The 15,199-nt window shown below is 41.9% G+C and overlaps 1 protein-coding gene across 3 annotated transcripts in view; it reads left to right on the top strand.

The window, feature by feature from the left end:
* Ttll7 (tubulin tyrosine ligase like 7) overlaps positions 1-15,199 on the top strand; it is a 133,100-nt gene that overhangs the window by 81,354 nt on the left and 36,547 nt on the right. For all 3 annotated transcript variants that reach the window (XM_021647987.2, XM_021647988.2, XM_060392560.1), the window contains exons 14-17: positions 3,003-3,089; positions 8,008-8,212; positions 13,078-13,283; positions 14,189-14,323. In XM_021647987.2, coding sequence (XP_021503662.1) covers positions 3,003-3,089; positions 8,008-8,212; positions 13,078-13,283; positions 14,189-14,323 — 633 coding nt within the window. The remainder of the gene's footprint in view (positions 1-3,002; positions 3,090-8,007; positions 8,213-13,077; positions 13,284-14,188; positions 14,324-15,199) is intronic.

Genomic DNA, 15,199 nt, shown 5'->3' with positions numbered 1-15,199 from the left:
TTAATTTTTGTTGGGAAATTATCTGTATCCTATGTTTTCTTTTATATAGTTGTTTTCGTTGGATTGGAGTTTTCCTTCTAGGATCTTCTGTAGGGCTGGGTTGCTGTGTAGATATTGCTTAAATTTAGTTTTATCATGGAATATTTTGTTTTCTCCATCTATTCTGATTGAAAGCTTTGCAGAGTATAGTAGTCTGGTTTGGCTTCTGTGGTCCCTTAAAGTCTGCATGACCTCTGCCCAGGCCCTTCTGGCCTTCATAGTTTCTGAAGAGAAGTCTGGTGTAATTCTGATAGGTCTACCTTCATATGTTACTTGGCCTTTTTCTTTTGCTGCTTTTAATATCTTTTCTTCTGTAGATTTAGTGTTTTGACTATGATGTGACGTGAGCAGTTTCTTTTCTTTTCTAGTCTACTTGGTGTTCCATAGGCCTCTTGTATGTTTATGGACATCTCTTTTTTTTTTAAGTTGGGACAATTTTCTTCTATGCTTTTCTTGAAAATATATTCTGGATCTTGGAGCCTGGAATCTTCATCAATTCCTATTATTCTTAGGTTTTGCCTTTTCATGGCATCCTTGATTTCTTGGATGTTCTGTGTTTGGGACTTTTCTGATTTTACTTTTTCTTTGAGGGAAGTATCAATTTCTGCGAGTGTGTCTTCAGCACCTGAGATTCTCTTTTCCATCTCTTATATTCTGTTGGTGATGCTTATCTTTGTTGTTCCTGATCTTTTCTCTAACTACTCGAGCTCCAGGGTTTTCTCAGTTTGTGTTTTCTTTATTGATTCTAATTCTGATTTTATGCCTTTTCCCATTTCCTTCTTCTGTTTGAATGTGGCTTCCTGTCTCTGTATGATGACCTCTATTTTTTTTTGTTCGTTTCTTCTCTATATGTCACTAATTGTGCCTCTATTTGTCCCTCTATTTGTTTGGCTATATTTGCCTGTGTTTCTTTGAGAGCTTTGTTCATTTCCCCTTTATTTACCTCTACTTGTGTGGCCAATTCTTTGAGAGATTTATTCGTTTCCTCTTTAACTGACTATTTGTATGGCTATTTCACTGAGAGACTTGTTTGTTTCCTCTTCATGTACCTCTAATAACTGGATAAAGCATAGCTTTAAAGTCATTTTCCTGTGTGTCCGCTGAATTGGAGTATCCATTGATTTGGGAGTTGCTGGTGAAGCCATGATGTCTTCATTTTTGTTGGATGTGTTCTTTCACTGACCTCTGGCCGTTTGCTTCTCTGTAACCTTCACTGTTTGTTCCTGGATTCTGCAGTTTAGACTGGTACTGTCTTTCTCTGGTGTCTGGAGAATTCTTCAGGAAGGTGAGAGAGGTCCAGTGGTTTCAGCATGTGCGTTGGTGTTTCAGCTGGACTTGTGGGAGGAAAGTCTGTGGGCACAGAAGGACAAATGCGAGCAAGCATGGAAGTGTGCGTGGAAGTGTACCTTGAGAGACAGGGTGCTAGAGAATGTAGAAGTCTTGAGTGTGTGGAAAGGGTGCTGCCTTGCAGGCACTGAAGAGGTTGCATGCGCTGAAGGTGTAGCAGGTGCTGGTAATAATTGTGGGCGCAATTTCCTTATGCAAATTCCCTGAATACATCCGTGGCCTATGGGTTACTGGTATTCATCTCTGACTAAGCTCCAGGTGCTATTTGCCTGAACTCCACTGGTGGACCTGCAGAGCAGGGGCTTAGAATACCTGTTTCCCACAGTGGATGTGTGGGTGGGAGGGATCTGATGTCTGGCTGCTAGCTTAGAAGGATCCTGGATCTTGAACTCCACAGGAACTTGAGGGTGCACTCACTCTCTAGCAGGTCACATCAGCAAGCACTGGGGTACCCCCCTGTTCTCTACTCACAGGTTTGGACCTGCTGAGTCAAATCCTGGAGGACAGACTAGCTCTGCCAGCTCAGTGGTGCTGCAACCGACGAACTAGGAAGTCCAGCTACAGCCGAGGACTGGGAGGCTGGGTCAGGTGCCTGCTGGGAAGTCCTGAGGAGCCACAAAAGTGGTTCACAGACCTAGGTGGCCCAGCGCCTGGTGTACCTGGGTGGTTTTGCAGGTCTGCTGGACTTTGGTGGCTGTACAGCTGAATGTTCACCACTGAGGGATGGGCAGCCTGTACTGTCACTGGCTGGGAGGCCCTGCAGAGTCGGTATGGCCTCTCACAGACCTGGAACCTGGGGGGATGCTATGGCAGATCTGGGACTCGGAAGGGTACAGCTGGAAGCCACCTCTGAAGAGCTAGGAGCCCTGCCTCTGCTGTCCCAGTCCCCAGGCAGTGAGTTCTGTGCTGAGAGTCTCTGGTGCTATGAGCTGGCTCCACTGAGGAGGGAGGCCCAAAAAAGGGAAGTGCAAGGGGTTCAAAAGTTCACTTCTCTCAGTCCCTAGAGAAGTCCGTGGGAGACCTGAATCTAAAGGTCTCAACTCATGTGATGTTCCCTCTTGTTCAACAATCCTCAATGTCAATTTTCTGCCTTAGCTGCCCCTACACTCACCAATTTCGGAGTTTCAGATCCGCTGCCTTTCAGATACTATGTGTGCTGGTCACTGCCATCTTGGATCTCCATTAAATTTTTTCTAAATGAAACTCTCAGGCCCGTTTTCATTTTCTGTGTCATGTTTTAATATTAAATTGCACTAATTGGTGTAGAAATGATTAATGGGATGAAGTCTGGATGACAAATGTTTTCTTTGCATGTCTCAGTGAGCTGATTTATTAAATTAGGGTATTCTGAGATTTTAGTAGTATAATTGAAAGGACTTGCTTGCTGATGAGGATTGCATACTAGACTTCAGCTGTGTATTATGTTTATCACAAGATTTTGGTTAAAGTTTCTTGAAAAGTTTGCCTTAAATGTTTTTTTTTTCTTTAGCCTGAGTGATCACATCACATAGTTTCTAGAATAATCACTATACATGAACTTATGGAGATCAACGAACTCCATAACATAAAAAGTCTATGTTTGTGTAGTAATCACCGTTTTAATAATGTTTTTGAAGGAGGAAGATATTTTGGATCTTTTGGAACAATGTGAAATCGATGATGAAAAGTTGATGGGAAAAACAACCAGGATCCGAGGACCAAAGGTGAAATGTCACTACTTTCATTGTGCCAAGTTACTAAGCACGTTAAATATTGCCCTTGAGAGTTATGATGCAATTTTATGGGAGCTTCAGGAATTCTGTGTCCCATAAAGACAAAACCAATTGGATGGTGTTCTCTCACTCCTCCAAACTTTGTTTCATTAGCTTCCTTCAGATTTTCCTCAAAGTGCTAATGAATGCCTAATGATTCAGATTGGCTGAACTTAAGAGGACAACCCCTGTTCTAAGTTCAATGTTTTTGTTATAGTCCCAGATAAATAATTAACAAAGAAATGTGTAGCATCATTGATAAGGCAAATTGTGACTTTGGAAATACATTAATCGGAAGCCCTCCTTTCTGTCTGTCTGTCTAGTTTCCATGTAATTCATGTCCACTTTGAATGTTGGGTATAATTCTGTTTTCCCATTTCTTGCCCCCTTCTCCTCTTATTAGTTTCTCCATCTTACTAAACTCTTTTATTTTTATTTTCATTTAAGTATATGTACATGATTTTATGTGTATATATAAAATCCAGGAACCACAACTGAGAGAAAATATTTATTTTCTTAATATTTATCTGAGATTGTCTTAAGTCACTTAATGTGGCAATCTCCAGTTGCATCTGTTTCCCTATAAATGACACAAATTTGGCTTATATTTTTTTAAAAAATATTTTTTTCTTTTCATTCTGATTGCAGCCCCTCCTCTCCTTTCAGTCTCCCCCTAACATACTTCACCCCCGTTCTCCCCTCTCCTCCTCAGAGAAGGGGAGGTACTCATGGGGACCTACCTTCTCTGGCACATCAAATCGCAGTAGAGGTCAGACAAGGCAGCCCAGGTAGGGGGACAGGATCCAAAGGGAGGCATGAGAGTCAGGGAGAGCCCTTGCTCCAGTTGTTTGGGATCCACAGGAAGACCAAGCTATGCACCTGCTACATCTGTGCAGGGGCCTAGGACCAGTCCATGCATGCTCTTTGGTTGGTGATTCAATCTCTGTGAGTTAGCATGGATTAGTTGACTCTGTAGGTCTTCTTGTAGAGTCCTTGACCACTCTGTCTCTCTCAATCATTCCCCTAACTCTTCCATGTGACTCCTGAGCTCTGTTTAATGTTTGACTATGGGTCTCTGCATCTGTTTCCAGCAGCTGCTAGATGAAGCTTCTCAGAGGACGGTTATGCTAGGCTCCTGTTTACAAGCATAGCAGAGTAACATTAATTGTGTCAGGGGTTGGGGGTCTCCCATGGGATGAGTCTCCAGTCTTTGGCTGGACATTCCCTCAATCTTTGTTCCTGCACATCTTGTTGGCAGGACAAGCTTTGGGTCAGAGGTTTTGTGGGTGGGTTGGTGTTTTCATTCCTCCACTGGAAGACCTGCCTGGCTACAGGAAATAGCCACTTCTCTTAATGGCTGAAAAGTTTTGTTTCCCTGTCTGTTCCTGTGCTGTTGACATTTAGGTCAGCTCCATAGCATGTGGTAAACAGTGTGGAAATAAGCTCTGATATCAGGAATTCCCATGCTATGTTGTCTTTGGTGAGCTTTTCTTTTGCTGACACAGTGACACTGACAGCGGGTCTTAAAAACAGCTGCATTTCTTAGGACTGGGAAAGTTGTGAGATAAAGAGAGGCTGGTGTGTGACCTTCAGAACACCTCCCTTGTGGATGTTGCTTCCGCGGTTTAATATAAGACAAACTCTTTACCAGCAGGGAAGGAAGAAGCTGCATTTGAGAAATCATAGACACTTAGTAGTGCGTACTTCATTTATACCTCAGCACTGCCAAGCCATCTCTCCATCCACAGACACTTATGATTTGTTAGGTTCTCACGCTCTAATACCTGGTTACTAAGACAACTTGCGAGATTGATTAGAGACTCCTTCCTAACCAGCACCGTGGCCACTTTCTGTGAGTGCTCCCTTGCACCAGGTAGACTTCAGTTTCATCCCGCCTCTGCCTCCTTCCCAGGAGTAATGCTGCTTCAGAGCAGTTGTGATGAGGCATTATTTGTGTGAGGTTGTGAGTAGCTTGAGATGGGAAGTGGATTTTCATTTTTCATTTGTAGCATCTAAGAGTGTCTAGTACATCACCCCAGATATGTTGCTCAAGTTTGTTGAATGTGTCCAACACGTTCTCATTGGCTAGTTGAAGGGTAGATAAGCAGACGTCAAAGCAAAGTGTATGTGGTAAGTACTGAATGGAGTGTAAATTAGCAGGGCTGGCTAAAGTCAGCTTTCTGGAGCAAATCCGTTAGAACTGGATTTGCAAAATGAGCCCTGCTCGTCTGGGTCAGGAGAGACATTCAAGGCAAAGCCTTGGAGCTGTGATGTGGTATCAGGTGTGAAGAGAGTGTGGAAGCCTGTGGCATGTTTCAGGAGGAGGAAACGAAAATGATGAAAGGTGAGCCTGGCAAGGGACACACATGTGAAAACCTTGGATGTCAGGCTTTATTCTGAAAGCTGAAAGTTCCTGTGAAACAAATATATTTAGATTATCTGAAAAACTGAATGCCCTTATGAATCATGGCTCCATCTGGGGAAATATTTGAGGAGCTTTTAAGCTTTTCCTATCTTATATCTTACATGGCCTGTTGTACCACTAGAGTTCCTAAGCTTTGTATAGCAATCATCACAGTTTGCCATAACCAGCTTGAGACAACCTGGGGACACACAGTGATGGTAGAAAGACATTTGCAAAGTCCTGAGGCATCTTATACTTACCTTCATTTTCCTTACATAAGATTTGCTGTCTAAAGCAAAGCATAATTCTGAGGAAGAGCTCACATTGCGTGTTTTCCGACTTCTCTCCTTCTGCATAAACAGGAGGAATGAACAGTGCATTTGTTGAAATGAAATGAATCCACCAGCTGCTTAATTGATAAAGTCAGCAGAGTTTCCAAGTAGCTCAGAGCAGCACAATTAATGTAGAAGTATATTTATAATTTTCATGTAAGTTTTAGCTGGTGTCTAAGGTGACCTAAACTTCTAAAGAGACCTTCCATTTCAGAGGAACAGTGATTCATGGTAAGCAGTGGACACCAAGATCTTCATTAGTTCAATAATTTGAAATGATTTTTGTTAAATCAACTTTGTAGAGGATAAATAGTAGCATCTCATGTGTTTGAGAATTTAAGGAATATTAATTAGCCACACAAATAAGTGCTACATAAAGCATTAGCCATGTTTTTAAGTTGGTACACACACATTTGTTTTATCTGTACATTTATGTATTTTTATATCTGCGCTGTTTCATAATAAAACTACAAATAAAATGATGTAGCATAATTTGTGTCATAGCTTCATGCTACTTTCAAAATCCTATCATATAGTTAGAAGGTTCATATTCCTGTGACTCCTATTTACTTATTGCTTGAACAGTTGTGTTGGTCTAAAAGTCCTAAATGCTTACTTGAGACAACACTTCTTCTATGATTTCTCTATAAGGTTTATTAATTATGTATCAGAGTCTTTATGAACACTGAAAGCAGCGTGCTGCTGGAAGGAAGGCAATCTTGCAAGCCTGACTGTGCCTCTGTTTCCTTGTGGTATGCTAAACTTCCAAAGAGACATCTCTAGAGTTCATGCTTGCCAAGGTTGTCAACATGTTTGATGTCTGTGTTACTGGCAAATTTTTTTTTGTGTGTACATTTCTGTGTGAATATTTTTAGTACTTTGTAAATATTAGGCCATGAAAAGGAGAGCATATGCTTAAAGACAAGTTGATACCCACTGTATTCAGTTCCTTTCCCACTTTGGTTGCATTTCATTCTTTGTACAAGCTGTAACTTTAACACCAGTATGCTTTGGCTTGCTTTGTATTCCTCATGGTTTTTAAAATGCGTCTCCCTTCCTTCTCTCATCCTATACTGTCACACCGGAGGAACATAGTTTCTTTCCATAAACTCCCATGGCATCTAAGAAATTCATTATGGTACATACCAACATGAAAGCCACTGCTATGCAACTGCAGAAGCCTGTCTCAGCAGGAGCAGGAGGTATATTGCGCACGGAACAGGCAGGCTTAAAATAACGGCTACAAAACTCTCCACTCTGTGCACTCTTTCTAAAGTCAGTCCACCCCAGCTCTCTTCCTGTCCCTTCACCTGGTGTCTTTAGACCCATCTTTCGTAAGGAGTGGAAGTAGGTTGATTCTATTAGAAATATTAGGACACAATACCACGCTTAATCAGACCTATACAAAGTCACTCTTCTGAATCTATCCCTCTTCTAAAAAAGTTTCACACCATAGTGATTTTTGTATGTCATATTGTAGGATGTCACACTGATGATAAAGAGCAGTGATAGTGCATTGCAGCCAGACTACATTAAAGTTAGAGACTCTCTACAGGGCTCACACACAAGTAATCAAATTTAGAAAGAGAATAATTAGGTAAAATATATAAAAGAGCTTGATGAGACTAGGCCTGGGTTCAATTCCAAGTAAAATAAAGAAACAAATAAATAAATATCAACACTGAGCATTGTCTGGGTAGGTAGGTTCTTGAGTTCTGTCTTACTGCATTATCTAGCTTTTAATAGATTCTCTTGTTTTTGCTTTCTTAGACCCCTTGTCTTTCTTGCCTTGCTTTCTCTCTCCCCACCCCAAGTCACCTTTTATTGGGTGAGTCTTGATGCCTAATCTTTCTTAGTAGAGTGACCAAAAGCTGATTGTGTTTATGCTATTTATGTATTTTTCAGATTCAATATTTCCTCTTGACTCACAGAAACTATCATTTATTGCAGTCACGTAGAAACAGCATTGTCCTTATCAGGGCTGAGCATGGTATTCCCAGCAAGCTTCACTGCCAGCACGTGCTCTTCCGGCTGAAAAGCAGCAAGAAGTAGAGACGGATTTCTACACTCACTAATAAGCAGTGAGCATGGGGGGGGGGGTACGCTAACCAAAAGGCGTGTCCCTCTGTTTCAGCCCCTGTGCTGCATGCCGGAATGTGCGGAGGTAACGAAGAAGAAGAAGCATTGCTGTAGCAGTGAGAGCAGCTACGACAGCAGCAGCAGCTACAGTAGCAATTCAGAGCTGGACGATGTTGAGAGAGAACTGGGCCAGAAGAGACGTGAACGAGGCCCGTACAAGCCTAAGCACTCCAGTCACTGCAAGATAATTCAGCAATCCAGTAAGTCAATCTCTCCTAAGTTGATTCCTGAACAACTATAGAGTCAAATCTCTTGAACTCAATAAAAACTCCTTGGGCCAAAAGATGCATTGTCATGTGTGAGGAGACCTGTGTTCTATCCCCTATCTTTCCCTAGCCAGAGCTGGCTCCATCCCTCAATCCCTCTCAACTTCTGCAGGTAGGAAGCAGATTGAATTGAGTATCCTTCCTTCTGTCTTCCATAGTTTGTTTGCTTAGTTGTGGCATTGGTTTTACAGATGCTCCATAAAGCTTTTAGGTAAAGTATGTTCTCTTTTAAGCCCACATCATCTCTGATTCAGTGTCTGCCTATCACCTCCTTTGTTTGGTACTATTTTTAAACAACTCAGGCATTTGACTTGACATGTCTGTGAGCCACAGAACTGGCAAGTAGTTGAAAGTTTGCTCCCTCTCGCTTTCATCCTGGGCAAGCGTTTAATCAGGACTTTGGGTACATCACAGGTACTTAGGAAAGCAACCAACTTTTCTTCCATGTCTTTCCTATCAATTGTCTTCACCATCTCTCTCTCTCTTTTCCTGTCTTTTCTTCCTTCAAATGCAAACGTCCGTGATCCAGCCTCTGATTTGCCATTTTCCCTCAAATATCCAACCTAATATCTCCATTTTCCTAGACTTTCTTGCTTGAAAACATCTTGTTGCTGCTGCCTCTGAATTAGGACTGTCTTAACACTGAGGCCACACAACGTCTCAAGGTCCCACCAAAGCAACCAGCTCAGCAGTGTGGTAAACACAGCTGGAGCATGTGCAGAGCAGATCTCCAGGAGTTGTTAGTATATTCAGGTCCTGATAAGGTGTTCTAAAACTGGCCTTTGAGCCTTGAAATAAAGTACCACGGAATGAAGAACTAATAAATAAAGAATTCAGAGTAATATTTTTTCTCTCAAACCTCCCATAAAGATATATGCCCCCACTGCTCTTATATCTCTGGATAAACACGACTTGGCTTTTCTTTTGGAAACTGGCATTTTTATGTTCCAGTTTTGCTGGATTTTAGATTCCTTGCCTGTCAGCTAATGTGACCATTATTTAGTATGAACTTATGATGGTTACAGGTTACAGAGAGAAAATATCTTTAGAGTATTACAGTTTTGAGATGGTTTTATGCTCTGTGACCAACAGGTTAAAGAACTAAGATAAGATAGTGACATAGTAAAGTAGAATGAAGAAATAAAACATGTCTTTATGTAGGATTTTTATTTTAAGGCAACCTAATTCAATTACATGTTTATTTTCTTATTGTACTTTTAGGTGGATATTATAACAAGGTTTTTGCTTTGTTTTGCTTCTCTCTTTCATCTTGTGTCACGAGTCCCATAGCCGCAAATCCACTATCAATTGATGGCCAAGGGCAAAATCCAGATCATAAGTAACACTTTCTTGTGTAGACGCTGGACTTGGGGTATTGTTAAAGCCTTAGAAAATAACATAAAAGACATTTTCTCACATAATTTATGGGCGGAAGTCCCAGCTATGTTTCTAATCTACCCAGCACCACTGGGTAGATTAGATGTAACTACTTTCGTTTTCTTGTCTAAATTTTCAGGTCTATGGGAGGAAAGTGAGAAACTGAGATGATCTGAGACAATGATAGTTTCCTTCTAAACTCATGAGCAGGTTCGACTTGCTTAGTCCTTACTCTAGGCTTGTGAAGAGGCAGACCCACAGTGTAGCTTGGATCAAACAGTGTAGAATTCTTTTTTTTAAATATGACCTTTGTATTATTGTTGTATGCCAAATATGAGACCATTGTAACTAATATTTTTTAAATGTAGACTGACCAGTGATATGTTCCTGTACAGTGTGCTGGGTGTCACAGGTACAGGACAAGGTTAATACTTCCAACAAATAGAGGTGTTTTTTGTTTTGTTATCTTTAAACAGCATCTTCTAAAGCTTGAATAAGTGTATATTTGTATGCTCTCCAGAGCATAAAGAAACAATGCTACTTTTACCACATGCTCACAGTATCTTTCAGATGTACACCCCTAAATCTACCTCTTATGTCCATCATTTTATAAAGCTTTCAGTTCTTTTCAACAGCCAATGAAGAGAGATATTTGTATATGCAACCTGGCTTCATGTGAATTTGCTAAATTATTTAATTAATGAAGATTGTTGTGTTCTCCAAGCAGTGAACAAACCCAGGATAGAGGATCTTCAGGACAAATGAGCTGCAGAAAAAACTAAATGCTGATGGTGTTGAGCAATTCTCTTTTTCAGGTCAGGAGCCACAGCTTACCAGGGACACTGCTTCTCTTTTGTCAAGGTTCCCAGAATACACAAGGGTGGATATTTGATGGTTTCCTTAGATATTTATTCTGATAGCAGTCCTAGACTTTGACTTTACTTTTTCTTCACTTAAATCTTCTGCTATTGAAATTCCTTTTGTGTGTGTTAGACCACCAGCTCTTTGAATAGCCAATTATATTTAAATTAGATTAAGATAATCTTTATATTATTCTTCTGTTCTATGACTCCCTCCAGAGGCCCTGAATTATATCCCTTACGTGTTTACTCTGGCCACTGTCTGTTTTTTCCTTCCCTCCTGCGATCCTAGCTGTAAAATGGCTAATCTCTACCTTCATAGAGACTCTGATAGCCTGTATAATCCAAGGTTAGTAGATAGATAGCATCATAGAAAAATGACATCAGAGAAAAGTGAAGACTTTCAGCATTCAATGGTGAGGACTTTAGGTGGTACAAGTCTCTTTTTCTGATACTCTTTATTAAAAAAAATGATTATTAGTTTTCTCCATTGATTTGTCTAATCACTTTACAACCCAATCCTAGCACCTTCCCTCTTCTCACCCCCGTCCTACCCCAACCCCTTCTCCTATTTGTGCCTCTCCTTTTTCCCAGAGAAGGGGAGACCCCTAATTGGTACCAATCCACCCTGGTATCTCAAGTCATGGCAGGACTAAGCACATCCTCTCCCTCTGGGGAGTGACAAGGCAGACCAGCTAGGGGTGATAAGCCAGCAGTAGGTAACAGATTCAGAGACAGCACTGATTCCTATTGTTAGGGGACCCACATGATGACCAAGCTGCACATTGGCTACATGTGTAGGGGGTCTAGGTTCAGTCCATGCATACTCTTTGGTTGGCGGTTGAGTCTCTGAGCCCCCAGGGCCCCAGGTTAGATTAATTTGTAGGTCTTCTTGCGGTATCCTTGACCTCTCTCCTTCTCCCTCTATCCTTTCTCCCACTCTTCCAAAGCACTCCCCGAGCTCAGACCATTGCTTGGCCTTGGGCCTCTGCATCTGCCTCCACCAGCTGCTGGATGAAGCCCTTCAGAAGACAGTTATGCTAGACTCCTGTCGGCAAGCACAGCAGAGTGTCACTGATAGTGACAGTGGTCTGCCCTCCCCCGTAAGGTGGGTTTCACGCTGGGCCAGTCACTGGTGTGCCATTCTCTCAATCTCTGTTCCATCTTAATCCCTACACTTCTTGTAGACAAGACACATTTTGGGTTGAAGGTTTTATGTGTGGATTGCTGTTCTCTCCCCTCCGCTGGGAGTCCCGCCTGGCTACAGGAGGTGCCAACTTTGTGCTCCTTAACATCCACTGCTTGGAGTCTCTGCTAGGGTCACCCCCATCAACCCCTGGGAGCCTCCCCTCTCCCAGAGTTTCCTCTCACTGATTTCTGTTCTTTCTTCCAGTTATTCTCTTCAGCCCCTCCTCCTCTCTTTGCCCACCTGATCTGCTCCTCGCATTACCCTCCCCACCTTACCTCTCTCTCAGTTCCCTCAGCCGTCTATCATATTTCCTGTTCTGAGTGAGATTCAAGCATCTTCCCTTGGGCCCTCCTTGGCTTCTTTGGGTCTGTGGATTGTAGTACGGTTATCCTGTACTATATGGATAATGTCCACTTACAAGTGAGTACAAACCAAGTGTGTCTTTTGGGTCTGGGTTACCTCACTCAGAATGATCTTTTCTAGTTCCATCCATTTGCTTGCAAATTTCATGATTTCTTTAACTGCTGAGTAGATTCCATTGTGTAAATGTACCACATTTTCTTTATCTATTTGTTGGTTGATGGACATCTAGGTTGTTACCAGATTCCAGCTATTAGGAATAAAGCTGCAATGAACATAATAGTTGAATAAGTGTCCTTGTGATATGGTGGAACATCTTTCGGGTGTATGCCCAGGAGTGGCACAGCAGGGTCCTGAGGTAGATCCATTTCCAGTTTTCTGAGAAACCTCCAGTATTGTACATATGTGCATCCCCACCAGCAATGGAAGAGGGTTCCCCTAGCTCCGCAGCCTCTCCAGCAAGCGTTGTCATTTGAGTTTTTTATATTAGCCATTCTGATGGGTTGAAGATGGAATCTCAGAATCTTTTGATTTATATTTCTTTGCTGAATAAGGATGTTGATCATTTCTTTAAGTGCTTCTTGGCCATTTGAGATGCCTCTGTTGAGAATACCCTGTTTAGCTCTCTACCCCATTTTTAATTGGGTTATTTGGTTTGTTGGTGTCTAATTTATTGGATTCTTTATTTATTTTGAGTATTAGCCTGGCTCACAAGTGCCTCCTGAGTGTTCATCTTGTTGCTTCTGTCTTTCTAACAGCACACTTTGAGAACTTAGTTTAGAAGTCCTGTTTGCAGTATCTCCCCAGCACAACTGTTGCTCATAGAGCGGAATTGTTCTGCACCAAGTACACTGTTCAAATTTACACACGGATTCCAAACTTCTCTTTTTGTGATGGTGTGTAGATGTTGACATTCCTCCCCCCCCCCATCGAGCACCTAGTCTAATTGTTAGTCTGTGAAACCCTGCTAAGAGAACAGCTTACTAACAGCACCACTTCTCCATCATCGATAGATTCCATGAGGCGTTCGGTCAGCTGCCCTCGGTCCATCTCTGCTCACTTAGCTTGCAGTGGGGATGCGCGCCCCTACTCTTCTCAACAAATGATTCCATTAGTACGACCGACTTCAGCAACCCGGTCACATTCCTTAAACCGTGCTTCCTCCTACATGAGACACCTGCCCAACACTAACGATGCCGGCTCTCCCAAATCCCTCTTGGTAAGCTATAGAACAATCCTCCAGGTTGTAGGAAATGCTGTCCTTAGAATGTAGGTAGTGAAGGGGTCAGCTGAGAGGGTGGCAAGGGGAGGCCCTGATTCCCTCCTGTGATTCAGTTATGACCTTCCCAAGTTGCTTCGTTCATGTGTCCCGGACTCCAGGTTAGTATGGACCCCTAAAGCGCGAGCTTCCCCATATCACAGAACTGAATGTTCAGCAGAGGGAAGCATTGCTTTGTGCTTTATTTCCTGATGCAGGAGCGTAGTATGGTTGGTAATATTGCATGAATTTTTGCAGTATCTTAATGGAGTGTATAGACACAAGCACATTTAGTGTATGGAAAATATCTCTTCAGACTCTAGGTTAATAGTTTAAAAACCGATAAATTCTACCTATTGAGCCTAGATACAATGCTGTTTAGAATGCTTTCTGTATATTAAATTAGCATGTAGCATCCCCTGTTTAGCATAAAGCAGAGAACTTTGAGAAAGTCGGTGGTTTTATTATATTTTTTTGGAGCTAGAGCAGAGAGTTATTTAAAGTCTCTGTTTCCTAAACACTGATGTTTCCGATGGGGAAAGCCATGAAATATTAAGTGAATTCATTCACTTCATAATGGTGACTGGTTTTATTTTCCAAATCAAGAATCTGTAAAAAATGAAAATGGTTACTAAGTCCTTTTAAAATACTCATTTTTAATGTTTATATCTTGAGCAAGATAAAATACAACCAAGAGGAAATACAAAAGATATTCTTGCAAATAATAACCAATTTAATGGTTAAAAATTAGTGAACTTGTTTAAAAATTAAAAGTGAATCATTTTTTTACCTAGAAATGTATTTCAAATTATATTGGCAATGGAATAAGACTTCCCTCCATATATCTGTATTCTCTCAAATTTAAGAATGAGCCTTTTCGGCAATTGAAAACGAAAGAACAGGAAGATGACTTCACAAGCCAGACTTTGTTTGTCCTCAAGGACATGAGGATCCGCTTCCCGGGAAAGTCAGATGCAGAGTCAGAACTCATGGTAGAAGAAGTGAGTATGTGATGTACGAAAATCCGAGGAACATCTATCTCTTCACTCTTCTTAGAGTCTGAAAATGTGTTCCTGGCACTGGGGAGATGGCTCCACCGCTACAGCCCTTGCTGGGCAAGCATGAGGACTTGAGTTTGAGCCCCAGCACTCACAGAGAGAGCTGGTGGGATGGCATGTGCCTGTAATCTCAGCAATGGGAAGGCAGAGAAAGAGGAATCCTGGGGTTTCATGGCAGCTCCCCCAGGGTCCCTGGTGAGAGGCTGCATCTCAGAAACTCCAGGTCATTGGTGCCCGGGGGAAGACATCAGAGATTGACCTCTGACCCACACAGGCGTTTGTGCACACACACCCACGCCCCAGCATTCATCTACATCTACATGAAAATGTAGTTTCTGGTCGAATTTACTTAATTGCATAGGAAATGTAACTGATGTTACTTTTATCCCCCAGAAACTTTATTAAAATAGAAGAAATACTTTTACTTATTAGGAATATTTTATCATATAATAAGGCTGTCAAGTGAGAACAATTAGCATCAAAAAAAAAATAACTGTTCTTCATGATCAAATAAATGTCAGGATAAGCTCTTGAGTATAAACGCCTGCTAAGCTGAAGAGCTCTAAATGAAAAGAGACATGATGAAAACAGTGGCCTGGTAGAAAAGGTCAGGAAGACTCGGAGGCGATGCCTGGCTGAGTTAATTTCCCATGCGCCACCCAGTGGACACTTCGGAGACGGCAGTGGTTTGGATGCTCCGCAGTCAGGGCCGGCTCCTAGCATAGAACGAAGTCTAAGATTATTGAAACGTTTTGGTGAGCGCACCTCTCTTCTCCCAAGGCTTCTCTTCTGCATCCAACACGCTTCCCAAAACGCCAG

This window comes from Meriones unguiculatus, chromosome 10 (assembly GCF_030254825.1).
Source record: "Meriones unguiculatus strain TT.TT164.6M chromosome 10, Bangor_MerUng_6.1, whole genome shotgun sequence".
NCBI lineage: Eukaryota > Metazoa > Chordata > Mammalia > Rodentia > Muridae > Meriones > Meriones unguiculatus.
The sequence above is the reverse complement of the archived record's forward strand: the minus strand, read 5'-3'. Positions and strand labels throughout refer to the sequence as shown.